This window comes from Papio anubis, chromosome 17, assembly GCF_008728515.1.
Source record: "Papio anubis isolate 15944 chromosome 17, Panubis1.0, whole genome shotgun sequence".
In the NCBI taxonomy this organism is placed as follows: Eukaryota; Metazoa; Chordata; class Mammalia; order Primates; family Cercopithecidae; genus Papio; species Papio anubis.
The window spans coordinates 65,197,682-65,225,022 of NC_044992.1; the positions used below are offsets into that span (position 1 = coordinate 65,197,682).

Consider the following 27,341-nt stretch of genomic DNA (forward strand, 5'->3'; position numbering starts at 1 on the left):
GGAGGGGTGATATGAGATGAGTTCTGAGGTGGCTACCTGGCTCAACAGGAAAGAGTGCTAAGATTGATTAGTGATGTCTGCTAGGGACATAGGAGGGGAGAGTGGCAGTGTGTTGGCTACTTTTCCTTTTTCTTTTTTTCTTTTTTTGAGACAGAGTTTCACTCTTGTTTCCCACGCTGGAGTGCAATGGCATGATCTTGGCTCACTGCAACTTCCACCTCCTGGGTTCAAGCAATTTTCCTACCTCAGCCTCCCGAGTAACTGCGATTACAGGCGCCTGCCACCACATCCGGCTAATTTTTGTATTTTTAGTAGAGACGGGGTTTCACCATGTTGGCCAGGCTGGTCTCGAACTCCTGACCTCAGGTGATCCACCTGCCTTGGCCTCCCAAAGTGCTGGGATTACAGAGGTGAGCCACCATTCCCGGCCCCTTTTCTTTTTTTGTTTTGTACTTGTCTAGGGGCTATCTTGATAAGCAGACCTCAATCTCATGGGGAAAGGTGCTTCTCTGGTCTGCAGGAGGCTGAAAGAGCTTTTCCTGAGGTTCAGTTTGGAGTGAAATTTTTGCTGGTGACAGAAGGCAGCGGGAACCGGGAGGATGGACACAGGGGTTCTTTAGTAAAAGGTGAAAGATTTACATGATCCAGAGCATGGTGAGAGTATCTTTAAGATGTCTCTTCCAGATAGAGCTCCCTTCTTTCAAAACCCCTAGACTGTGCTTTCTGCACCCAGCCAGGACTACTCATGCTGTGTGGACAAGGGGTGGGCTCTCTGTTTCAGCCTTGAGGCACTTCTGTCCCAGGATTTGGTTTTACCAATGCGGGTAAAAGATTTCGTTCTCTCAGTGTGGGCAATGTGTGGCACGGGGAGGAGGCTGGGTTCCTTTGAGTTGTGCTTCTGCTTGGGGGAAGGGGCCTTTGTATTCAGAGTGCTTAGCAATAACATTTTGGGTCATGGGTTTAGAGAGCAGAGCCCTTTGTGCGCTCTAAGACATGCCAGACAGGAAGAATGAGGGGAGGAAAACGGGAGGGGTGGTGACCCTGCTGCACCCAGGTACTGCCCAGTCAGGCCTAAGGCCCGCCTGTGTCACTGCTGCTCTGCAGCTGCTGACCCTGCCACGCTGGGGCTGGAGGTTTCCACGGAAAGACAGTTATGGCCTGGAGCCCCTGAACGTCCTGGGTGATGAGCGCATGGAAGTTTGCATCTTGGGCCCTCTGCTCTGCCCCTACCTGGGGCTTCTGGAGTCCTTAAAAGGGAGCCCCAAGATCAAGGCCCCTAGCGTCCTCTGGCCTTGAGGGCTGACCCAGGCCTGGGCACCAGGACTTCCCTCTTCACAGCCCCGAGGGGACAATGCGTTTTGGTTCCCGCCACGTGCTCCTGGTGCCCTGATGCCTCTCCTCCTTCCCCCCTGCCCCGCGTCAGCCTGCAGGCTCTGCTGTGGGGCTCCCCTACTCCCTCAGCCCCCAGGCTGGTACCTGGCACAGACTGGGAGGGGCTGCTGGGGGTGCCGAAGCCGTAGTCGTTGACCGCGATGACCCGGAAGTCATAGCTCACGCCCGGTTTCAGGATGTCCATGCTGAACGTGTAGGAGCTCACCTCCTTGGGGATGTCTTTGATGAGGATGTCCCATAGTCCCTCGTCTGCAGGAGCACAGAGAGGGAGGCCCTGGGAGATGAGGGGGAGCCCCAAATGCCGCTCCCAGCCCCGTCCTATGTTCCCTGAGGGCTGGGCCTGTTGGATCCGTCTTGTTGTACACGGAATCGCAGGCCTTGGTCCTCCCTTGAAGTTTCTGAAAAAGACACCTTTTGGACGAAGCGCGGTGGCTCACGCCTGTAATTCCAGCACTTTGAGAGGCCGAGGCGGGTGGATCACCTGAAGTTAGGAGTTCGAGACCAGCCTGGCCAACACGGCGAAACCTTGTCTCTACTAAAAATACAAAAATTAGCTTGGCGTGGTGGCACATGCCTGTAATCCCAGCTACTGGGGAGGCTGAGGCAGGGGAATCGCTTGAACCTGGGAGACAGAAGTTGCAGTGAGCTGAGATCATGCCACCGCATTCCGGCCTGGGCAACAGAGCAAGACTCAGTCTCAAAAAAAAAAAGATACCTTTTGGAGCATCTCTTTTATTCTTTTTATTAAAATATCTGTACTACATTAAAAGATATTACTGTGCAGAAAGTACTGTCACAACCAATGACAGTCCCACCGTCCAGAGAAACAGGCTCAACAAGTTACCACTTGTGCAGGCAGAACACTACGGATTCTGTCTTCCACATCATTAAAAACGGTTGGAAACATGATTTTAAGTGACTGCCTAAGATATTACCATATGGGAATACCCTCTTCTTTACTTAACTAGGCCCTGTTTTTCTAACCCCCTTTCCTAATTCAAAACATACACAGTGGTGGTGGCAGGAGACAAAAGTAAGAGTGCTATTTTTCTTCCTTTTTTTTTTTGAGACAGAGTTTCGCTCGTCACCCAGGCTGGAGTGCAGTGGTGCCATCTCGGCTCACCGCAACCTCCACCTCCCAGGTTCAAGCTATTTTCCTACCTCAGCCTCCCAGGTAGCTGGGATTACAGGCTTACTCCACCACATCCAGCTAAATTTTGTATTTTTTAGTAGAGACGGGGTTTCATCATGTTGGCCAGGCTGGTCTTGAACTTCTGACCTCAGAAGGCCAAGGCCCGCCTTGGCCTCCCAAAGTGTTAGGATTACAGGTGTGAGCTACCACACCCAGTCTTTTTCGTTTCTTTTAAATAACAGCTACAGGAAAGATTTGGTTTTAAAAAAATTATTTTGAGACAGGGTCTCGCTCTGTTGCTGAGGCTGGAGTGCAGTGGTGTGCTCTCGGCTCACTGCAGCCCCAACCTCCCGGGCTCAAGCGATTCTCCCACCTCAGCCTCTCAAAGTGCTGGGATTACAGGTGTGAGCCACCAGGCTCAGCCAACAGAAAAAATTTGGGTTTCCCGAGTGGGTTTAATGAAGTTGCCTGGATCTGGCGAGCTCCTCTTCAGTCACCTTCTTTCTTAGGAGCTGAGCAGAGAAAGAGGGACCGCAGGCGCCCAGGGGTCCCCTGTCTGTTCACCCCGTGTTGGCCTCAGTCACCTCTATCCTTTGCACCTGAGCTTCCCTCAGATCCCCTTCCCCTCTTTATCTGTGGCTCTCTGGGCCTTGCCCTCGTGGGATATCATTCACCTTCATGCTGTTTAATCGGAGCGGTGTGGGTGCTGCCTGGGTCAGGGAAGAGGCAAGCCCGTGCCATAGCCCTGGGCATCCATCATGTTGGTGGGGAGGGCAGGAGGGGCCCTGGCTGCATGCTCTGGGTGGGGCCGATGGGGTCAGCCTGGCCCCGAAAGAGGTGCATCTTCCTGCTGGTGGCAGTGCGGGGCTGATTTGGAAACCAAAGTATCCAAGTCACCTTGGGCCTGGTCAGACCGCTCTTCACGGTAGAAGGACATCAGCAAGGCCCAGCTGGCAGGTCCTCTCTGTCTGGCCTGCTCCAGGGAGGTCGCCCAGTGGCCAGTCTTGCTATTCTGCTTCTGCACCCTCTGGTGGAAGCTGCTCTCCCACCAGAGGTGTGCCCAGCTCGGGGCCGCCCTTCCCTAGAGATGACCTAGAGATGATGATTTTATTTGTTTTCCTCACCATACTTTCTCACAGACCCAGTCGTGTAAGTTGAGCACTGCAGCAGAGGCGCCTCCATGCTCTGGCGTCCTGTCTGAATTTTGGACCCAGTGGTGGGACCTGATGAAGGGGCTGCCTCCCCACTTCCAGTGTGGATCCTTCCAATTTGGGGAAGGCCATGGGGACCCAGGCTGCATCAGAGGTGTCCTTGCAGAAGGCTCCAGGGTTCCAAACCTCAGCCTCATTGTTGGTCTTATTTGTTTTTGAGTCTCTGCCTGCTACACCTCCATCTTTTTTTTTTGAGACGGAGTCTCGCTCTGTCGCCCAAGCTGGAGTGCGATGGCACGATCTCGGCTCGCTGCAAGCTCTGCCTCCCATTCAAGAGATTCTCCTACCTCAGCCTCTTGAGTAGCTGGGATTATAGGCACCTGCCACCACGCCTGGCTAACTTATTTATTTATTTGGAGACGGAGTCTCGCTCTGTCACTCAGGCTGGAGTGCTGTGGCACGATCTCGGCTCACTGCAACCTCCGACTTCCGGGTTCAAGCGATTCTCCTGCCTCAGCCTCCCGAGTAGCTCAGATTACAAGCACGCGCCACCACGCCCAGCTAATTTTTTTTAATTTTTTTATTTTTAGTAGAGATGGGGTTTCGCCATGTTGGCCAGGATGGTCTTGATCTCCTGACCTTGTGATCTTCCTGCCTTGGCCTCCCAAAGTGCTGGGATTACAGGTGTGAGCCACCATGCCTGGCCCATCTTTTCGTTTAATATCTTTCTTTCTCTCTTTCCCCTTTGCTGGCTGTGAAACCCCTCAAGGGCAAGGATCATGACTAATTCATCTTAAGTCTTCCTTAGCGCAGCACCCAGCACAGACACCTTCTCACCATTTGTTGAATAAATAAATGGAAACTTTCTTCCCTGGCCTTTTCATAGCATGAGGTGCCCAGTTTCAGAACTTCATGCCTTGAAATTTTAGTACTAGGGTGCAAATCCATTTTCCTCACATGCCTCTGAATTCTCTCACTTATCTTTGAATGATGTCATAATGATGATGACGGTGACAACAGCTGACACGCCTCTGTCAAGCATCCTGGGTCTACATGCTTTCCTTTTCAAATCCATAGCAATGGCAAGAGGGAGGAACTGCTGTCCCCATTTTACAGATGAGGACACCAAGGCCTGGAGGAAGCTTCACTCATCTTCCCAAAGCCCCACGCTGTCAGCAGCAGAGCTGGCATTACTGCCTGGGGCCACCTCATTTCTGGCACCGAACTTCCCTGCCCAATGCAGTCAGGAGTTGGACCTGTGTTTGCTGGATGGGCTGGGATCATTGAAGCCTCTGCTCCTGCCTTCCAGAAGCTGGGATCTCCTGTCTGCTGTTTAACCCCCTTGTTCCACCCCACACAGGGACAAAGGGTGGGGCTGGGGCAACCAGGCCAGGCCAGAAGCTACTGGAATGTCACGCTGGGGCTCCAGCCACCAGCCCAGGAGTTGGCTGATGTGCAGGACAGGCTCCTGGGGCTGTAAATCCCTCAGCGAACCCCTCCCTGGGTCTGCAGCGCCTGGCAGCTCCTGGCTTGTAGAAAGGGGGTGTATTTAGTTTATCCTGCCTAGCCCGAAGCACAAGCAATTCAGGGGCAAGTGTAGGACAAAGGCTATGCCATCCTGAGGATGAGAAGGGAAGCACAGAAGAAGGGACAGGGGGCATTGAGGGGAGAGATGCTCACCCCGTAACAGCAGCCTGCTTTCAAACAGCCTTAGGGACAGGCCACCACGCCCCTTGCCCCCTCTCCTTGCCTGGTTACTGATCCTGTCCTCTGCTCTCTGGCCCTGGCCCTGCTCCAAGTCCTGGTTTCTCACAGGGCCCTGGCTTGGTCCTTCCTTTTATGCTCAGGGCTTGATTCCACCAGTGTGGACCAAGTCACAGCCCGTAAACTTGGAACACCAGAGTCCCACGCTGGGCCTCCCAGGAAACACCGGAGAATCAACAGGGCCAGAGTCAGGGGCCAACATTCCACAGCCTGGCACCCCAGCTGGCCAACTTGGGTGGAATAAACAGGTGCAGGCCCTGGTTGGGAGAAGCACGTAGTGGTCTCCTGGCCAATTCAGCAGCCGGCACCAGAGGGCCAGGGAGGGACCATCTGGAGTGGGGAGAGAGCCAGCCCTGCGTGCATCCTCTGGTCACGCAGCAGATCTGAGCAGCTAGATGTATTCGCTATATGCAACTGCGATTCTTAGCATGTGATTAAGGCAGGAGCGGTGCTAGTGGCTTCCAGGAACTACTAGAGTTATTAACTCTTTGCTATTGGGATGATTAGTGCCTAGCTACCTCAAAGTATTAACAATTTGTCACTGGGATGTTTCCATATTCCCCATCAGAAGTATTAGCTACCGAGATGCCTGGTGACGTCCCATTATGATTGTCATTTGCTATTTGGGCTACAGCAACAAAGCCTTGTTTTCCTTCTCAATTTTAATCACCTAACCGTGGATCCATGGGATAGAGAACAGGCCTCCTGTTCTTGCTGACTCTGGCACCTCTGATTAACTTGGAAACCTAGCAACGCAGGGAGCTGGCAGTGGCTGCGAGCTCCTGCGAGTAAGCAGAGCCCAGCAAGCGGGTGTCAGGATGGGTGAAACTGGAGCAGTGGAGAGCAGCCCCCTGGAGTGACTTATCTGTCACTCATCTGATGGCTTTGGAAGTTCTTGTGATTCAATTTCAGGCTTGACAGGAGAGGCTGGTACGATTACAGCAGCCACCGAGACAGCCATGGTGGCAGAGACAGGGCTTTGAGAGGCAGCTGGGGTCTTCTTAGTTAGGGGGCACCCATCAGTGGGGTCGTGTGGAGGATTTGGTGTGTGAGCCACGTGCGCCACGTGCTCGGGCTTCTGGCATCCTGAGCAATCCTCAACCCAAGCTGGTCCTCAGCTAGCACTAAGAGCCCTTCTCTGGGGGCCTCCTGGGGGTTACTTAGCCAGGAGTCCAGCTCTAGGAGCACCCCCACCTGGTTTCCCACTCCTCAACAGGGCCAGGTGACTTCACCTGTAGCACAGGCGCCTTCTCAGGCGGACGACAGACGCACGTGCCCCAGGTGGAGGGACCCGGGAAGGAGGGAGACAGTGAGCCGTGGGGTCTCAGCCCAGCAGGGCGGGGCGCACCTGAAGGCCTGGCCTCGATGACGTAGCGGGTGATGGGCCCTTTGCCCGGGTCTCCGCTGGACCAGTGGATGGCGATGGCGGAGCTGTACCGCACGATGATGGGCACGCCGGGCGGTCCTGGGGCACCTGCAGACAGCACACAGAGGCAAGGGATGTATAGAACCCAGAACAGCCACCCAGCCCGTCACCCTGGGCTCGAGGAGGAGCGCTGGGTGACAAAACCAACCCTGGACAGACAGCCGCCAGGAAGCCCTGCAAATGTCGAGGCCTGAGAGTGCCTCTCAGGCTGGGCCTGCCAGGATGGACTGTTGTCCCCTCTAGGCCACCCCTTTGCGCCACACTCCAAATCCCAGGGCAGAAAACAAATGGAATGGTCCAGAAAGGTCCCCAGAGTAGAGTCAGGAGACCTGGGTTCCGGCCCAGAACGTGTTAGATGGGTGATTTTGATCAATTCACAGAGCCTTCTAGTGCCTCAGTTTCCACCCCTGTAAGGGCCTTTTGGAAGGTAAGGCTTGAAGGCTGTGTCCTGGATCAGGGGCAGGGGGCAGGGGGTCAGAATAGAGGTAGGTGAGATGATGGCAGAGTGGGCCCATGAGAGGAGGGGGCTGGTCGGAGTGGGGCTGAAGAGTCCACAATTTCTCCCTCCTAGTAAGTGATATGATGTCCGCCCTCCCTCCTGAAATCCCCCAACCTCAACTGCATTTGCTATCAGGTTAGACAAAGGGAGAGGGGGTTCATGCCCCAGGAGGCCTTGCAGCCTCTGCTGCTAGGAGGAGGGAGGAAGGACTGGGCCCCTTGCAACTCTCTTGGCATGAAGGTACGTCAGGAGCAGGCTGGGATGTGCGCCAGTCAGGGAGCCGGCCCTAGGAGCCGGAGCAGATGAGAGGAAGTGACTTCTGCAGTGAGAGGAGCCAGGTGTCTGTCTACAAGGGGCGCTGAGCCCCTTCTCTTGGGGGTGCCCATCCAGAATCCCGACCCCACATACTGTCACCTCCAATCCTGTTCCCCATCAAAGGTGGGGCTCTGTACCCCCAGAGCTAGGCACACAGTAGGTGCTTCCTCTGTGCCTAGGGGATGAGGGAGGGAACCAGTGCATGAGTGGGTGGCCACCTGGTTTGTTGGTGAGGGGGGTCTCTGTGGATGCCTGCCAGGAAGAGAGCAGAGTCTAGCCTCACACTGATGCTCCCCCAGGGCCCTGGAGAGCCAGTAAGCCAGACAGGAGGCCAGGGACCCGCTCACACAGACCTGGCAGCCCCGCCCAGCCCCTATGCCCACTCCATCGCTCACACAGCCTGGCAGCCCCGCCCAACCCCTATGCCCACTCCATCGCTCACATAGCCTAGCAGCCCCACCCGGCCCCTATGCCCACTCCATCGCTCACATAGCCTGGCAGCCCCGCCCGGCCCCTATGCCCACCCCACGGCCTTAGAGGGCACAATTTCCTTCCTTCCCTAAGAAGCAGACTGTCTGCAGCCGAAGGGCAGAGTCAGGTGGGGTGGACACGCCTGAGAGAGTGTGGTAGGGCAGGCAGCCCCTAGGACCCTGTACTCTTATCCCGCACAGGACAGTGCTCAGGCCTGAGGATGGAGCCCGTATGTTCTCTGGGGCCAGGAGCTTCCAGCGAGTCCAACCACTGCCTGGCTGCATGTTCCCCCACTGCAGACCCCGCCTTGCACCCACACCATGTGGGGAGGATGGCTTCTTTATTTCTTTTTTTGAGACATGTTCTCACTCTGTTGCCCAGGCTGGAGTGCAGTGGCACGATCACAGCTCACTGCAGCCTCCACCTCCTGGGCTCAAACGATCCTCCCACCACAGCCTCCGGAGTAGCTGGGACTTCACGTATTCACCGGCGTGCCTGGATAATTTTGTTTTTGTAGAGAGGGGGTTTGCTGTGTTGCCCAGGCTGGTCTTGAACTCCTGGGCTCAGGCAATCCACCTGCCTTGACCCCCCAAAATGCTGGGATTACAGGCGTGAAGCACTGTGCCCTGCTGGTTCTGTCTTTCTCAGAGTGCCCTCCACTACCTTCTCTGTACCCTCTGCCCTTTCTCTCCTCCCACCTCCCCACCTCCCACCTGGGACACTTCAAGCCTCAGGATAGAATAACCTGTCCTCCGCACAGGCCTCTCCTGTCCCCAGGCCACTGCCAACGCTTGGTCCTCAGTTGCCTGCCAGCTCTCTCTCCTACTTTTGTTTCCCAGGAAGCTGGTTCCGGTGAGAGGCAGTGTGGGGCGGAGCTGGGGATAGAAGAAGGACAGCGGCTGGGTGGCTCCTGGGCCCTCCTGCAGGCTTTGTCCTGAGTTTGCCCTAGAGCCCAGGGCTTCTTTGCAGAACCAGACTGTGGGGAATAGAAAGTGACTGGCCAGAAAGAAAAAGTGAAGCATAGCCAGCCTGAGCCATTAGGGTAAGACGGCCTGTAGGGCAGGTGACAGACCAGAACGGGCTGGCCTCCCAGGCCTGGCTCCCCTCCTCAGTCAGGCTAATCAGGCCCCTGGGGAGGGAAGGCCTTCGCCACTCCTGGCTGAAAAGGCAGGGCAGAGGAGGAGATGGGATTTTAGGGGAAGTCCGGGATGGGCTGTACCCCTTCTTAGGGAGGGAGGCAGCAGAGTGGCCTGGGAGGTGGCTTTTGTGTTCAGGACAGTCCACACTGACCGGTAACAGGGACTTTGGAGGGCTAAACCTGGACCATGGCAAATGCCTTGGGGGAGGAGGGGTGGGAGGGAAAGGGAGGTGAAGAGGACATTTAAAGGAGACGATTGGGTGCGGTGGCTCATGCCTGTAATCCCAGCACTTTAGGAGACTGAGGCAGGTGGATCACTTGAGGTCAGGAGTTGGAGACCAGCCTGGCCAAACCCGGTCTCTACTGAAAATACAAAAATTAGCTAGTCGTGGTGGAAATCACCTGTAATCCCAGCTACTTGGGAGGCTGAAGATTGAGAATTGCTTGAACCTGGGAGGTGGCGGTTGCAGTGAGCCGAGATTGCACCACTACACTCCAGCCTGGATGACAGAGTGAGACTCTGTCTCAAAACAAACAAACAAAAACACCAAAACAACAACAACAGAACAATACAGAAGATGAAGGAAGACTTCCTGGGGTGGGAGGGGGTGGTGCGGTAGGGTGGCAGTTACACACAAAAGGGCATTCTGCGGAGGGGGTGGGTGGTGAGGTGGGGGAGGCAGGGCCCTGGCTGTGAATAGGTGACCTGCTCCATCTGGTGTTTCTCAAGGTGCCACTTTGTCACAGCCTCCAGGGGCTTTTGTGTAAGTGCAGATTGCCAGGTCCCACCTCAGCCCCAGGAAATCAACCCCTCCAAGCATCCACCCTGGGAATGTGCGTTTTAGTGTGCGCTGCTCTGAGAACCGCTGCCTGGAGGGTCGGGGTGGTTCAGGGGCGTGGGAAGATGGCTCTGGCTGGGTGAAAGGCAGGGGCACCTGCCAGGCTGCATCCTTCCAGGACAGAAGTGAAGGAGGCCGCGCAATTAGCGGGGAGAGAAAAAACGGAGCAGGCGCAGTGGCCAGGCCAGGCCTGTGGGTTGGGCCTAAGCGGGAGGGGAGGGGGGCCAGGCCTGTGCACTGGGCCTAAGTGGGAGAGGAGAGGGAGCTGCTTCAGGGTTTGTGGCTTGAGGAACCCAAGGACACTGATGCCATTAATCAAAGTGCGGAATCCAGGAGGAGGGAGCGGAGGGAGTGGTCACTGGGCACCAGGGGAAAGCGTGAGCTCTGTCCTCCACTCTATTTCCAGGGTCCAGCACAGCTCTTGACACCGGGGGCCCCTTCCAACTGAGGGGGCTGAACCGCTGTGTGGAGGACACGCCTGGCCCATTGCTCTCCTACCTTCTCCGGGGCCTGTGGTGACGTTAGCTTCGATCTCTGGCCCGTAGGTGAAGGTCTTGGCTCTGATGCGGAACCTGTAGGTCACCCCCTCCGCCAGGTCCTTCACCTTCAGCCACAGGGGGCTGTTCCCCTTCACGTCCACTGTCACGATCTTGCTGACGCCTGGGGGAGGCACAACAAATGGGGACTGCAGGGGCCACCAGGTGCAGGGCCCACTGAGGGCACCAGAGGCCACGGGGAAGGAGAAGCAGCCGTGGCCTGGGCCCCGGGACCTTGGGCAGGGGCCTCACTCCTTGAGGTTAGGCTGAAACGCTCCCCCAGCCTATACAGCCACATTGCCCATGCTGTGTTTCTCAGAGCACGGTCCTGCCTGCTGTTCTCAGGGAGAAGGGCTCCGGGGCTCAGTAAGTTCGAGAAAAGCTACTACTGTCTGTGTCTACTGAGTAGCCACAGGGTCCATCAGCATCTAAAGAAAAGAGAACACTTGCCATCCTGTTTAATGTAACCTCTGCAGCCCAAATACGTTTCACCTCCATTTTTATTCCCTTATGCAGCATCCCATGGGACTAGAATCATATATTTTTTTCAGGAAGTGTTTCCATAAAAATACCAAAAGCCCAGAGTTGGGGGGGACACACTTTTGACCAGGTCCTCCACCTGAGCCCCGCTCCAGCTCCACCTCTGAGGTTCAGCCAGGAGCTCATATGGCCCTCCATCACCTATATCTGCCACGATTTTTTTAAAAGATAAGGTCTTGCTCTGTTGCTCAGGCACAATCATGATTCACTGTAGCCTTGACCTCCTGGGTTCAAGCCATTCTCCCACTTTCAGCCTTCCAAGTAGCTGAGACTATAGGTATGTACCATCATGCCCGGCTAATTTTTAAATTTTTGTAGAGACAGGGTCTCATTATGTTGCCCAGGCTGGTTCCGAACTCTTGGCCTCAAGTGATCCTCCCATCTTAGCCTCTCAAAGTGCTGGGATTATAGGCGTGAACCACTGTGCCCAGTCCACCAAGCTTTTCAGGGCAAAAGTGAGGATGCCTCAGCACCCCAAATCACAGCAACTAGAGGGGAGGCTTGGGCCAGCTTTTAGGAGGTGGGGGTTTGCTCTGTGCTTCACGAATCCAAACACTCCTGACTGCCAGCCTCCCTGGGAGCCGGGACTCGCGTCATTTCCCATGTCCCTCAAGCACACCAGTCACCAGTGATAGACAGGCCTTGCAACCAGGAGGCTGGGCTCAGACCCTGTGATGGCGCTGGCCCTGGCATGTCCTTTAACCTGACTTCAGTTTGTTCTGCCGAGTAAGGGTGTCCACAGCATCTTAGCAGGGATGTTATGAGCTTTAAGTAAAATAACAGAGCATGTAGGTGCCTGACCTATTTATTGACTAAATGCATTATTAATATTATTATTTTGAGGTGGATTTTCACTCTTGTTGCCCAGGCTGGAGTGCAATGGCGTGATCTCAGCTCACTGCAATCTCCACCTCCTGGGTTCAAGCGATTCTCCTGCCTCAGCCTCCTGAGTAGGCATCCACCACCACGCCCAGCTAATTTTGTACTTTTAGTGGAGACAGGATTTTGCCATATTGGTCAGGTTGGTCTTGAACTCCTGACCTCAGATGATCCACCGCCTCGGCCTCCTGAAATGCTGGGATTACAGGTATGAGCCACCGCGCCTGGCCACTAAGTGGATTATTGAATGATGGAACAAAGTAGGCTCAGAGGGGCTTCCTGAAAGAATGAAATGACCCCGGGACCAGGAACAGGGACTCTGGCTACTTGTTCCTTGACAATTCTGCACAAAGCCCTCATCTGCCTGGGCCTTGGTTTTCCCTACAGGACAGTGGGGGCTGCTGGGCTCTTGCGAGGCTGGTTTGCTGCTGACCTGAACCCAGGATGAACTGGGGTGTGGACACTGGGCTGGCCAGGCGGGGCCTCATCTTGCTGCACTTACTAACTGGGCTATTCTGGGAAGATGGGAACGTGTAGGGCCGTGGAGTTGAGCCACACTGTCCAGATCCCACCAGACTGTGGACCTGGAAGGCAAAGAGCTCACATCGGTCAAGTCGAGAGGGTCCTGGACAGGCCGGGTTGAGGCCCCTGTGAAGAGGGTTTGTGCTGGCCCCCTGTACCTTGTCTCGGGGACTGCTGTCCTCTGCCCCACTCTGGCACCTGACTGGATCTCCTGCCGGGCCCGGCTGCCCCCTGGTGTTCTAACACACAGCTCCCCTTTGCAGAATGAGCTGCTGGCACCCAGGTGGGGCAGGGAAGACTGAGGGCCATTGTTCCCTTGGCTGACCCAGAACTGCTGGTCCCAGGGCTCCGCCCCTTGTTCTTGCCAGGCTCAGTGATTGGAGGGGGTGAGAGGGAGAGGTGTGGCTCCAGGGGTCAGCCACACCCCCAGCACCTGGCTGGGACTAGTCCCAGGCAGTGAGGAGTGCAGTTTCCTTCCTACCTAAATCCCGTCCCCATAGGCTGTTCCTTGGTAACAAAATGGCAGGGATTTCTAGGCATGTTACCAGGGGTAGAAAGCTGGCAGGTGCCAGATGCCCACTGTCAGGGGCTGCGCAGACCAGCCTAGGAGCCCAGAAATGGGGCACGGTCCCAGCTGGGGCCCGGAGGAAGGGGTTGGAAGACCACTCAGAGGAACAGGGTTAAGGACAAGAGCAAGGTCATTTGCAGAGCAGGGCTCTTGATCTGGGGTCCACAGATGGCAGTGGGGGGTGCAGGGACCTCCCTGGTCTTGTGCATCTTCCTGGGGAGAGGCTCTGAAGCTTTGGTCACATTCTCATCAGATTCTCAAAGGGGTTCCTGACTCCCACAAAAGCTAAAGAAGGACTAACACACAGTAAAGCTGAGAACCCTAAGATTTGGGAAAGGGCAAAGTAGGACCCTCAGGGGCTCCCCTCTTCTTTTCTTTTTCTTTTTTTTTTCCTTTTCTTTTTTCTTTCTCTCTCTTTTTTTTTTTGAGATGGAATCTAGCTCTGTCGCCCAGGCTGGAGTGCAGTGGCGTGATCTCGGCTCACTGCAACCTCTGCCTCCCGAGTTCAAGCGATTCTCCTGCCTCAGGCTCCCGAGTAGCTGAGACTATAGGCACCCACCACCACCAAAATTAGCCCAGCTAATTTTGTAGTTTCAGTAAAGACAGGGTTTCACCATGTTGGCCAGGTTGGTCTTGGAACTCCTGACCTCAGGTGATCCACCTGCCTCTGCCTCCCAAAGTGCTGGCATTACAGGTGTGAGCCACTGCCCCTGGCTGCCCCCTTTCTTTATGGTCTCAACAGAGCCCTGTCCACTCAGGTTTCCCTTCCTTTCCTCCCTGTTTCCATCGACCAAAGGGGGAAGAATATATTTAACGATTCTCTGCCTGGAAGTTAGGAGACCTGGAGCTCTCCTCCAACTCTGCCCTCAACTTGCTGTTGTTTTACCTTGGAAATACCCTTTCCCTTGTCTGGGACTCAGTTTCTGTGTTTATAAGATGGGGAGACTCTCACCGAACCTCACTCATGTGTAGTGGTTGTGATGGGTGCTGATATGAGAGTGAGCTTTTGCAAAGTGAGGGGCTGGGGAGCCATGCTGGGGTATCCACTCACCATCCACGGGGCTGCAGGGCTCGTACACCAGCCTATAGCCCTCCAGGATGCCGTTGGGGAACTGCGGGGCTTCCCAGGACACGTTCACCGAGGTTGTGGTCAGCTCACTGAACTTGACCGAGCTGGGAGCGCTGGGGGCTGCGGGAGACAGCAAAGCGTTTTTGTTTCCTTCTTCTGTGGAAGTTCAAAGCCCTGGGTGCAGCTCCAAGGAGCTAGCGGGAGTGTTGGGTCTGAGCCCGGGAGGAACAAGAGTGTGGGGCTCGTCAGAAAGGGCGGGCAGGAGGGGTCACTGGAGGTCACCAGGCCCCCTTCCTCTCCTCTCTCAATTTTCCAGTATTGGAGTCCTAAGAACTGGGAAGAAAGAGAACTCGATTTTCCCCTCAAGTTGCAGAATTCAGGCTTCTCCCTGCTAAGTGGCTCTGAGCCCGGGCTATGAGTGTGGGACAAGCTGTCACACCCCCAGGGTCATCATGGGACAAGGGCATTTCCTGACTTTGTGGGGTTCGTCTTTTGGCTTCCATGGAGGAGAAGGTAGGGGGTGTCTGGGCCTCAGAACATTCGGTGGGTGCTAAACAAAGAAGACGCCAGAACCACAGCAGATGGAGATGGCTTTCCTCTCCTCCTGGGGCCCCAGGGCTTGTCACCGAGGCCCCACGCAGTCAGGGGGAGCCACGCCAAGGACAGTCAGACCCTGTGGGGGAAATGTTTTCTTGGACTGAGAACCCTGTGGCAACCCCGAAAACATGGGGCGGGGGCTCCCCTGAGGGGGAGGACAGAGGAAGGGCAGGAAGCGTCCCAATCTGCGGCATCCCCAGCTGGCCCGGGGAGGATGACCAGGCTATTATTGTCCAGTGCTGCCTCCCCACCAAGCCGGAGCTAATCCAGACCCGCTTCCGGCTCCAGCCCCGGGAGGCAGAGTCAGCGAGTGTCTTTGAAGGAGGGAGGTGAACTCAGGGGGCCCTTCCTGCCTGCTCTGTGCTACAGGGACGTGGGACAGAACATGTTGTCCTGCTGCCACAGTGACGGAAGCCTCGGGTTCCCTGGGGTTCGCATCCGGCAGACGACACTGACAAGAGAGTGGCTGGGACAGGAGGCAGACGGACAGACGCGTACATTCAGTGGCTCATGCTCATCCTGGCCACCGTCAGACCCTGGGGGAGGTGGAGGGAAAGGGTTCCCTGGAGCCAGGGCTTGTCCCCAAAGAGGGTCATAATGAAGAACTGATGCCACAGGTGTGCCCTCTGTAGCTCTTTAAAAGCCACATGTCACTGACAGCATAGGAAGCAGCAGGGTGAACAAGATACTCAAGGGAGGCCGGGGCAAAAGGCCAGTATTCCAGACCACCAGGACAGAACACTTGGTTCTCTCAGAAATCCTGGGTTCCAGCCTTTGCTCCCCCAGTGACCAGCTGGGCAACCCTGGACAAGTAGCATAACTTCCCGGGCGACCCTGGCTCATCGTGAAATGAGGGTGCTGCCTGCCTTGCCTGTCCGCGGGGCTTCTGGGAGGGTTAAGTGTGACAGTGCCTGACATCCAGGCTCGCTCTGCATACAGGCAGCAGGATTCTCACCAGCGCCCTCTCCTCTGCACCTGCCACCCTTCAGCCTCCTGATCTCCCCTCCCTGCCTCAACTCTCTCCCCTCTGCCAGGCCATCTTCTGCACAGCAGTCGGGGCACTTTTCTCTAAATGTAAACCAGACCCTGTTGCTCAACTGCTCAAGCCCTCCCATGGCTTCCCAGCGTACTTTTTAATTTTTTTATTTTTTTAGACAGATTCTTGCCCTGTCACCCAGGCTGGAGTGCAGTGGTGCAATCTCAGCTCACTGCAACCTCCACCTTCCAGGTTCAAACGATCCTCCTGTCTCAGCCTCCTGAGTAGCTGGGATTGGAGAGAGGTGCACCACCACGCCCAGCTAATTTTTGTATTTTTAAAATACAGATAGAGTTTCGTCATGTTGGCCAGGCTGGTCTCGAACTCCTGACCTCAAATGATCCACCCACCTTGGCCTCCCAAAGTGCTGGGATTATAGGTGTGAGACACCACGTGTGGTCCATTGTACTTATAATTAATCCCAATCCCAATTCCCTACCCCGAGTTCTCACCCCATTTTCCTGCAAGCCACCTGGCTTTCTCTATGTTCCCTGGTTCTTCTCCAGCCTCCAGTCCTTAGCACCTGCTGTTCCCTCTGCCTGGAACCCCCAACACCCTCTGCTACCTCCTGAGCATCCCATGGCAGGCCTCTTGTCTTTTTTTTTTTTTTTTTTGCTCTGTCACCTAGGCTAGAGTGCAGCAGTGGCACAATCTCGGCTCACTGCAACCTCCACTTCTCGGGTTCAAGCGATTCTCTTGCCTCAGCCTCTTGAGTAAATGGGATTACAGGCACGTGCCACCACGCCTAGATAATTTTTTGTATTTTTAGTAGAGATGGGGTTTCACCATGTTGGCCAGGCTGGTCTCAAATTCCCGTCCTCAGGTGATACACCCGCCTCGGCCTCCCAAAGTGCTGGGATTACAGGCGTGAGCCACCATGCCCGGCCCCTGCTGGCCTCTGCTCATTCAAATCTCACCTTCTCAGGGAGGCCTTTGTGGGTGAACCTATCCAAAGCCATCCACCCACTCCTGCCCCACTCTTAGGTCCCCTGTGCTGACCCCCGTCTGCATTTACGTCATCAACTTGCTTATGATCTATCCCCCGCACTAGGGCAGGGACCTTGTTGGTCTCACCATTGTGTCCCTAGCATCTAGCATGGCACAGGCTCATAAGACACTCAGTATTTGTGGAATGAACAAAGCCAGAGAGACAGAGGGAAGGCAGGTGGGAAGAAGGCAGGGAGCAGAAGTAAGCTGGCTGGGAGGGGCTGGGGTGCTGACTGTCCCTCTGCAAGGCAGGGCAAAGGATGGGGAGGACAGGGATGAGATGTGGGGGTTTCTCAAGGCTTTATGGGGACAGCTTCTCTTTTCTGAGCTTGGGCTCTCCCACTCGGGAGGGCGTCTCCGGGGACCTGGGTACCACGCCCAGATCCTCGGGGGGATAAGGCAGCTGCCTCCATGCCTGCCAAGAGCCCAGATGCCGGGTGGGTCCTCTTACAACCCCCTGTGGCCGACCTACCCCCCGTCAAGGCCCCCTCTCCCACCTGCTTGCTGGGTCTGGCCTTGGGTGGGGGTGCTCCGAGGCCCGTCCCCAGCGGCGTTGAAGGCGGCCACGCTGACCATGTAAGCCGTGTAGCCCGTCAAGTTCTTGAGCTTCACACTGTTCTCAGCCAGGAAAAGCGTCTTCACTCGCTCCGTGAGGTTCCCCCGCTGGGCTTCCCAGAAATAAATCTGTGGAAACAGAAGGAAGTGGGAGTGAGGGGCACAGGGGCGACGAGCGTCCCTCCTGTCCCTGCTGACCTGTAGTCTAAGAGACACCTTCATTGCTGTGAGTCACCTAGGAAACAGCAGAGAAGTCTTTCAGAGGCTGGGCGCGGTGGCTCACGCCTGTAATCCCAGCACTTTAGGAGGCCGAGGTGGGTGGATCATTTGAGGTCAGCAGTTCAAGACCAGCCTGGCCAACATGGTGAATCCCCGTTTCTACTAAAAATACAAAAAAATTAGCCAGGCATGGTGGCAGGTGCCTGTAGTCCTGGCTACTCTGGAGGCTGAGGCAGGAGAATCGCCTGAACCTGGGAGGTGGAGGTTGCAGTGAGCCAAGATCATGCCATTGCACTCCAGCCTGGGCGACAGAGCAAGACTCCATCTCAAAAAAAGGCTGGGCTGGGTGGCTCAAGCCTGTAATCCCAGCACTTTGGGAGGCCGAGATGGCGGATCACGAGGTCAGGAGATCGAGACCATCCTGGCTAACACGGTGAAACCCCGCCTCTACTAAGAAATACAAAAATAGCCGTGGGCGTAGGTGTATGGGCTTCTGTAGTCCCAGCTACTCGGGAGGCTGAGGCCGGAGACGGCGCGGGAACCCGGGAGGGCGAGCCAGTGAGCCGGAGATCCGGCCGCACCCAGCCTGGGCTACAGAGCCAGACTCCTCAAAAAGTCTTTAAGAACAGTTTTAGAAACCTTTCCAGAACCTTCCTTTCCACAGCCAAGACCCTGGTCTCTGCCAGACAGTAAACTCCAGGGCATGGTCCCCAGGTGTCTGTGGTTTCCCGCCATGCCTGGAGGATTTAGCGTAGCACTGGCACGTCAGCACTCAGTACAGTTCCTGGAGGAATAAAGCAAATCTGTCCTACGGGAGGCTGAGCTGGGGGGATAAGGCAGTGTGGAGTCTATCCAGACAGAGCGTGGTGCAAGCTGGTGGCCTCATGTCACCTGGGAGCTGGTGAGGGATGCAGAGTCTCAGGGCCACCCCAGGCCTGCTGTATCAGCAGCCGCTGGTTAACAGGAACGAGGCCCACTGCAGAGGAAGGCCTCGGCCAAGACGGCGGGCAGCGGGAGGCTGAATCCCAGCTGCACCGTTTACAGCAGCGGGACCTGGCCAGGTGACTTTCCGGAGCTGCAGTTTTGTCGTACATTCAGTGAGGTTAAGGACACGTACTTCCTGGGGTCCATGTGAGGGGTGCAGGTTCTAAGGGTTTCACCCAGGTACTTGGCCAGTTTCCTAAGGCACCCCATGGCTGCAGAAGGTTTTAGGCCAGGAACACAACAGATGCCCCATGGTGTTTTCTTTTTCCTTCTGTTTTTTGAGACGGAATCTCACACTGTCGCCCAGGCTGGAGTGCAGTGGCGCGATCTCAGCCCACTGCAAGCTCCGCCTCCCAGGTTCATGACATTCTTCTGCCTCAGCCTCTGCTGGGACCCAGGCGCCCGCCACCATGCCCGGCTAATGTTTTGTATTTTTAGTAGAGATGGGGTTTCACCACATTAGCCAGGATGGTCTCCATCTCCTGACCTCATGATCCACCGCCTTGGCCTCCCAAAGTGCTGGGATTACAGGTGTGAGCCACCGAGCCTGGCCATTGTTTTCAATCACTTCCTATGTAGCACGGGTTAACACTTCGGCTAGTTCCAGGACAGGCCATCCAGGGAGCAAACAGTCGGGCCCAGCCCACATGCAGAATTGGAGGTCATTTGGCGCCCCCTGCTGGCCAATGAGGTTTCTGCAAGTCACCGGCTTTTCAATTTCTCATTTCCGTGGAAGAAGCCACGGAATAAAAGTGAGAAAGAGCTAATAATAGTGTCCCCACTGGCATGTATGGGTGGCAGTTAGGACATCTTGTTACCATGAAATCCTTGCTTTTCTCCAATACCTCTCCCCCTTTATTATTTATTTGAGGCAGGCCTCACTCTGTTGCCCAGGCTGGAGTGCAGTGGCACGATCACAGCTCACTGCAGCCTTGACCTCCTGGGCTCAAGCCATCCTCCCACCTCAGCCTCCTGAGTAGCTAGGACTACAGATGAGCACCACCACACCCAGCTAAGTTTTCAATTTTTTGTAGAGACGGGGTCTTGCCATGTTTCCCAGGCTGGTCTTGAACTCCTGGGCTCAGGCAATCCAACCACCTTGGCTTCCCAAAGTGCTGAGATTACAGGTGTGAGCCACTATGCCCAGCCCTCTCTCCTATATTATTTTATTTTGAGACGGGTCTCACTTTGTCACCCAGACTGGGGTGCAGTAGCATGATCTTGGCTCATTGTAACCTCGACCTCCGGGTTCAAGCTATCCTCTTGCCTCAGCCCCCCAGGTAGCTCTGACTACATACAAGTGCTACCACACCGGGCTCTTTCTTTTGTAGAGATTTCTTTTTTAGAAAGGGGGAGAGGGCAGGTTGCAGTGGCTCACACCTGTAATCCTAACACTTGGGAAGCTGAGGCAGGGGAGTCGCCTGAGCCCATGAGTTCAAGGCCAGCCTGGGCAACATTGCAAGACCCCTGTCTCTACTAAAAATACAAAAATTAGCCAGGAGTGTTGGCGTGCACCTGCAGTCCCAGTGACTTGGCAGGCTGAGGCAGGAGGATCGCTTGAACCTGGGAGGTGAAGGTTGCAGTGAGCTGAGATCACACCACTGCACTCCAGCCCAGGCAACAGAGCAAGACTCCATCTCTAAAATAAAATAAAATAATAAAAATAAATAAAGAGCAGATTCTTCTCGTATGGGTAGATGAATGAAAGCTGAGGCAGTCATTTATGAAATCATTCATTCACTCGTGCATTCATAGTAATGGGGGTACAACGGTTAACAAAGTTCCTGTCGGATTTGGAAAGGTCATGGCTGATGCTAAAAGTCTGCCATTATCAGCACACAGATGATCTGCCGTGAGTGCACACTAGGAGAAGGAACGGATTCTCTTAGGTAGAGAAGAGGGTCAGGGATTGATTCCTGGGGGCCTCCAGCATTCAGAGCATTCAGTGGTTGGTGGGGAGGAACAGCTAGCGAGGGAAGCCGAGGAAAGCAAGTATTTTAAGAGGAAGGAGAGATCCACGTGTCAAACACAACTGCTGAGTCAGGCGGGATAAGCCTGCTGTTTGACTTAATATGAGCACCACAGGAATTATGGGCAACTTTGGCAGGAAGAGCTTCGGTGGGGTGGCGGGGACGGGAACCTACTTGGAGCAGGTTCAAGGGAGAATGAGAGCAGAGGAATTGGAGGTAGTGAATACGGAAGATTCTTTTGAGGAATTCTGCTGTAAAGGGGCCAAATAAATGGGTGACAACTGGAAGAAAATGTGAGGTCAGGCCAGGCATGGTGGCTCACACCTGTAATCCCAGCACTCTGGAAGGCCATGGCAGGTGGATCACCTGAGGTGAGGAGTTTGAGACCAGCCTGGCCAACGTGGTGAAACTCCATCTCTACTAAAAATACAAAAATTAGCTGGGCATGGTGGCAGGTGCTGGTAATCCCAGCTACTCAGGAGGCCGAGGCAGAAGAGTCGCTTGAACCAGGGAGGTGGAGGCTGCAGTGAGCTGAGATAGTGCCACTGCACTCCAGCCTGGGCAACAGACTGAGACTCAGTCAAAAAAAACAGAACAAAACAAAACAAAAAGTGAGGTCAGGAAAAGGCATGAAAAGAGGAAACATATCTCAGAATGCTTTTCTGCCCTGCCTGTGGGAGCTATCCACTGGGGAGGTGGAGGAGAGGAAGGGCCAATGGCTGTGGTCATGCTCTTGGGTGAGGAGTAGGTCAGGGCCTAGAACCCAGGGACAGCTGTCTTCACAAACCAGGCACTCTGGCAGGTGTGTCTTGTTTGTGAGTGCTGCATTCTGCAGACCTTTGTTAGCTGATGATTCATAGTGAGAGGGACTGAGCCCAGATCCTGGTCCCCACGGGGCACACTGCTGAGCTGCAGTGCACACTGATGAGTCTGCCAGAATGCAGGCTCCAGAGGGCAGGCATCTCGGTCCATGTGGCTCCCTTGGGACCCAAACACCTAGAATCATGGCTGGCACATCCATGGTGCTCAATCAATATCTGCTGGATAAACAAATGCCTTATGTGGACAGGGGCAGGCATGAGAGTGCATCATTATAATCATGAACTTGCCATTTACTATGCCCAATTCCCTGCCCTTTCTTTCCTTTTTTCAGCTTTATTGAGGTATAATTGACAAAATCCGTATATAGCCAGATGTGGTGGTGGGTGCCTGTAATCCCAGCTATTTGGGAGGCTGAGGCAGGAGAATCCCTTGAGCCTAGGAAGTGGAGGTTGCAGTGAGTGGAGATTGTGCCACTGCACTCCAGCCTGGGTGACAGAGTGAGACTCTATCTCAAAAACAAACAAACAAACAAAACAAAAAACAAAAGACAAAAAACCCCAAAAACTTTATGCATTTAAGGTATACAACATGGTGTTTTGATATACATATGCATTACGAAATGATTACCACAATCAAGCTAATTAACATGTTCATCATCTTCTTGTGGTAAGAACCTTCTGAGCAAATTTCAAGTGTACAATACAGTATCATTAACTATCATCACCATGGTGTACATTAGATCTAGATCGTATTCATCCTGCCTCACTGAAACGCTGTATCCTGTGACCGTCTCCCTATTTCCCTCACTCCCTCAGCCCCTGGCAACCACCGCTCTCCTCTCTGTTTCTTTTTTTTTTTTTTTTTTTTTTGAGACAGAGTCTTGCTCTGTCGCCCAGGCTGGAGTGCAGTGGCTGGATCTCAGCTCACTGCAAGCTCCACCTCCCGGGTTCACGCCATTCTCCTGCCTCAGCCTCCCGAGTAGCTGGGACTACAGGCGCCCGCCACCTCGCCCGGCTAGTTTTTTGTATTTTTTAGTAGAGATGGGGTTTCACCGTGTTAGCCAGGATGGTCTCGATCTCCTGACCTCATGATCCACCCGTCTCGGCCTCCCAAAGTGCTGGGATTACAGGCTTGAGCCACCGCGCCCGGCCTACTCTCTGTTTCTATGAGTTTGATTGTTTTAGATTCTGCATATACGCGAGGTCACGCAGTATTTGTCTTTCTGTGCTTGGTTCATTTCATTTGGTGTAATATCCTGCAGGTTCATCCGTGTTGTTGCAAACAGCAGGATTTCCTTCAAGACTGGATGGTGTTCCACTGTGTATAAACCACATTTTCTTCATTCATTCATCCATTCACAGACATTTAGGCCATTTCCACATCTTGGCTACTGTGAGTGATGCTGAAATTAACATGGGCCTGCAGATAGCTCTTCAAGAGCCTCATTTCAATTCCTTTGGATAAATACCCAGTAGTGGGATTGCTGGATCATTGGAGTTCTATTTTTAATTTTCTGCAGAACCTCCATACCGTTATCCATAATGACTGTACTGATTTACACTCCCACCAACAGTTGTGCAAAGGTTCCCTTTTCCCCATACCCTCACCACCACTTATAGCTAGACTTTTTGATAACAGCCATCCTTGCAGGTGTGATGGGATATCTCACTGTGGTTTTGATTTGCATTTTCCTGAGGCTGAGCGATGTTCAACACCTTCCCAGATACCTGTTGACCATTTATATATCTTCTTCTTTTTTTTTTTGAAATGGAGTCTTGATCCGTCACCCAGGCTAGAGTGCAGTGGCATGAAATTGGCTCACTGCAACCTCCACCTCCTGGGTTCAAGCGATTCTCCTGCCTCAGCCAGGTGCCTGCCGCCATGGCCGGCAAGTTTTTGTATTTTTAGTAGAGACGGGGTTTCACCATGTTGGCCAGGCCGGTCTCCAACTACTGGCCTCAGGTCATCTGCCCACCTTGAGCTCTCAAAATGCTGGGATTACAGGCGTGAGCCACTGTGCCCAGCCTATGTATCTTCTTTTGAGAAATGTTCATTTGGGTCCTTTGCCCCATTTTCTTTCCCTTTAGGTGGATGAGTTCCTTCCATATTTTGGCTATTAACCCCTGGTCATATGTATGGTTTGCAAATATTTTCTCCCATTCCAGAGGTTCTCCCTCCTCCTGGAAGCATGTTCTTCCCATGAGCTCTGAGACATCACTCAGTTTTTGGTTTCAGGGCTCAATCTGTAGACTTCTCTTGTTCTCTATCTTTCCTTGTCTAATCTCTGGCTTTCAGTACCATCTACATGCTGAGGACTCCATAATTCACATCTCTGGTTTGATCCTTCTCTCTTGAACTCCAGACATACATCTCTGACTCTGTTTTGTCTTCCCTTGAATGTCCAACAGACATCTCAAACCAAACACATCTGGAACCAGACTCCAGATCTCCCCAGCCTCTTCCTTCACCAGCTTTGTCTTTTCCTGCTCCATCATCCTACAGACCTGGGGCTGTCCTTGTTGCCTCCCTTTTCTCCCACTCCATGTTCAATTTGTCAGTAATTTTTGTTTGTTTGTTTGTTTTGGAGATGGAGTCTCGCTCTGTTGCCCAGGCTGGAATACAGTGGTGTGATCTTGGTGCACTGCAACCTCCGTGTCCTGGGTTCAAGTGATTCTCTTGCCTCAGCCTCCTCAGCAGCTGGAATTACAGGCATGTGCTACCATACCCAGGTAATTTTTGCATTTTTAGTAGAGATGGGGTTTGGTCATGTCGGCTAGGCTGGATGTGAGCCACCACGCCCAGCCTGATTTGTTAGCAAATTCTACCAGCTCTGATGTTAGGACCAACCGAGTGCTGCCACTTCTCACCCTGCTCTCGCCTGATCTGAGCCCCCTTCATGGCCCACCTGGATGGTTCAGATGCCTCCCCATGGCTTCTGGGCTTTCCCCATTTCAGACTATGCTCAGCGCAGCAGCCAGCGGGACCCTCTACAGGTCCCAGTCCTCCACTCAGAGGACCTCACTCAGAGTGAAAGCCAAAGCCCCGAAGGGCCCCAGGTGCTCCAGCCCCGGCTTTCCCGTGTCCCATCGTGCTCCCTGGAACTCACTCTGGGGACACACCAGGCTCTCTGTACACCCCAAGTACCTGACTACCCTGAGACCTTTGCTCTTCTTTCCTCTCTTTCTGATCTATGTGATTTGGGCCCTGTTCTCCTTCAGGTTTTTGCTCAAATATCACCTTCTCATTAAGTCCTTTCCTAACAACCCTTTTGTTTTTTGAGACAGAGTCTTAATCTAGGATGGAGTGCAATGGTGCAATGATGGCTCACTGCACCCTCACTCGGCTGGGCTCAGGCACTCCTCCTTCCTCCCTCCCTGTTGGCTGGGACTACAGGCATGCGCCACCACACCTGGCTAATTCTGTTGTTGTTGTCTGTTTTCTTTTCATAGAGACAGGCTTTTACCATGTTTCCCAGGCTGGTCTTGGACTCCTAGAGTCAAGCAATCCACCCACCTCAGACTTCCAAAGTGCCAGGATTACAGTTGTGAGCCACTGAGCCCAGTCCTTAACAACCCATTTAAAATTTCAAACCCTGGCTGGGCACAGTGGCTCATGCCTGTAATCCCAGCAATTTGGGAGGCCAAGGGCAGATCACCTGAGGTCAGGAGTTTGAGACCAGCTTGGCCAACATGGCGAAACCCTGTCTCTACTAAAAATACAAAAATTAGCTGGGCGTGGTGGTGGGCGCCTGTAATCCCAGTTACTCAGGAAGCTGAGGTGGGAGAATCGCTTGAACCTGGGAAGCAGAGGTTGCAGCGAGCCAAGATCGCACCACTGCACTTCAGCCTGGGCGACAGAGCAAGACTCCATCTCAGGAAAAAAAAAAGAAATAAATAAAATAAAGTAAAATAAAATAAAATAAAACAAAATTTCAGGCCGGGTGCGGTGGCTCACTCCTGTAATCCCAGCACTTTGGGAGGCTGAGGTGGGCGAATCACGAAGTCAAGAGATCGAGACCATCCTGGTCAACAAGGTGAAACCCTGTCTCTACTAAAAATACAAAAATTAGCTGGGCATGGTGGCAGGCGCCTGTAATCCCAGCTACTCGGGAGACTGAGGCAGGAGAATCACTTGAACCTGGTAGGTGGAGGTTGCAGTGAGCTGAGATTGCGCCACTGTACTCCAGCCTGGGGACAGAGCAAGACTCCGTCCAAAAAAAAAAAAAAGAGAAAAAAAATTCAAACCTCCCCATGGATCTGGCTCTTCACTAACCTGCTTCATTTACCACCACCTGGCGGTATTATTTCCTTTGTCCATTGTTGGTCTTCTCTCTCTAACATCTAAGCTCACATTGTCCCTGCTCACTGCGTTATTCCCAGCTCTGAGAACAATGCTGGGCACACAGTAACTGCTCAATAAACACATGTCATTGACCAACTGAGACTGGAGCTCTCAGAACGTGCATGAATGTGCCTGCCACGCACCAGTTGTGTGCAGTCTGACTGGAACGCAGTATCAGCTTCGCTGTGCTCATTGGTTGATGAAGTTAATGCATCACTGATGCTCGCGAATGTTGATGTCAGTACGTTGGTTATCACATGTCCAGGAGGTAGCATTTTCTCCATTCCTTTCCACAGTTGCCGCTCAGGTACAGGCCACGTTTTCTGGAGCACGTAGACCTCTGCTGTATTATCTATGGTGTTGTGCACCCACACATTTTCCTGGGTCTGTATATTAACTTCCAAGCCTCGACAGTCTGGTGGCTGCCAAACTGCTGTTGGCGCTGCCTTGGCCCCTTTCTTTTCCCGTGGGAGGCATATGCTGGGGGGCAATGTTTAGTTTTCCCAGCTGGTGCTCCTGGGCAATGCCATGAGGGGTGTCATCCTTCTTTAGGGCTTCCTTGGCAACATGCCTTTCCTCCTTTCTTCCTCCTCCTTCACCCCAGATGGAATGAGACTCCTATGCTGGATTCTGTCCTAAATCGGGGCTACCTGTATTAATGAGCTGTGTGACCTGGGTAAGCTCTTCCCCTTTGCTGACACTCCTCCCACCTGTGGGATGAGGTGCCTTGCATCTCTCCTACTGCCCACGTAGGCCATGGCACTGGGGCTCTTCTCTGGAGTAACAACCAGCTGCCAAGAATGAGAGTCGACTGGACACTGGTGCAGGAGGCAGACACAGCTAAGGGTTATGTGTTCTAGCTGTTCTAACCAGGCAGACACGTTCCTTCTTATTTCTGGAGACGGAGTCTCACTCTTGTTGCCCAGGCTGGAGTGCAGTGGCATGGTCTTGGCTCACTGCAACCTCTGCCTCCTGGGTTCAAGCGATTCTCCTGCCTCAGCCTCCCAAATAGCTGGGATTACAGGCACCCGCCACCTTGCCCAGCTAATTTTTGTATCTTTAGTAGAGACGGGGTTTCACCATGTTGGCCAGGCTGGTCTCGAACTCCTGACCTCAGGTGATCTGGCCGCTTCGGCCTCCCAAAGTGCTGGGATTAAAGGTGTGAGCCACCGTGCCCAGCCTAGAAATGATTTTTAAACAGTGATTTCCAAATACTAGGCAGTGATGCTTTCTTTGCTAACTGGCTATCTGATTAATATCAATATTGTAATTACGAGGCCAAGAGCCCCTTGGAGGGGTCTTAAGTTATGTATGGGGCTGGGGGTTGGTGGGGAGGGATGTGTGTGCTGCTCAGAGATGGTACAAGCCGAGGGATGGCTAGAGTTTTTGCACCTAAGCTCAGCCTGCCGTCAGGACGCTGGAGGGGATGGATGTGGTTCAGCTTCAGGTGTACAATATTTCTGCGAATTGGGTCCAAATAGCCAAGGCGGCAGGAGCTGGCTGGATGAATGGAGGGCCTGGGGACCTGCATGCCTCCCACATACGACTTACTCCCCAGCCCCCGACCTGGCCCCTCGTCCATGCACCTC

The 27,341-nt window shown here is 53.9% G+C and overlaps 1 protein-coding gene across 3 annotated transcripts in view; it reads right to left on the reverse strand.

The window, feature by feature from the left end:
• SDK2 (sidekick cell adhesion molecule 2) overlaps positions 1 to 27,341 on the reverse strand; it is a 312,881-nt gene that overhangs the window by 17,320 nt on the left and 268,220 nt on the right. For all 3 annotated transcript variants that reach the window (XM_031657174.1, XM_031657173.1, XM_031657175.1), the window contains 5 exons: positions 17,359 to 17,545; positions 14,224 to 14,361; positions 10,626 to 10,787; positions 6,788 to 6,913; positions 1,477 to 1,641 (listed from right to left, as the gene is read on the reverse strand). In XM_031657174.1, the coding sequence (XP_031513034.1) occupies positions 1,477 to 1,641; positions 6,788 to 6,913; positions 10,626 to 10,787; positions 14,224 to 14,361; positions 17,359 to 17,545 (778 nt within the window). The remainder of the gene's footprint in view (positions 1 to 1,476; positions 1,642 to 6,787; positions 6,914 to 10,625; positions 10,788 to 14,223; positions 14,362 to 17,358; positions 17,546 to 27,341) is intronic.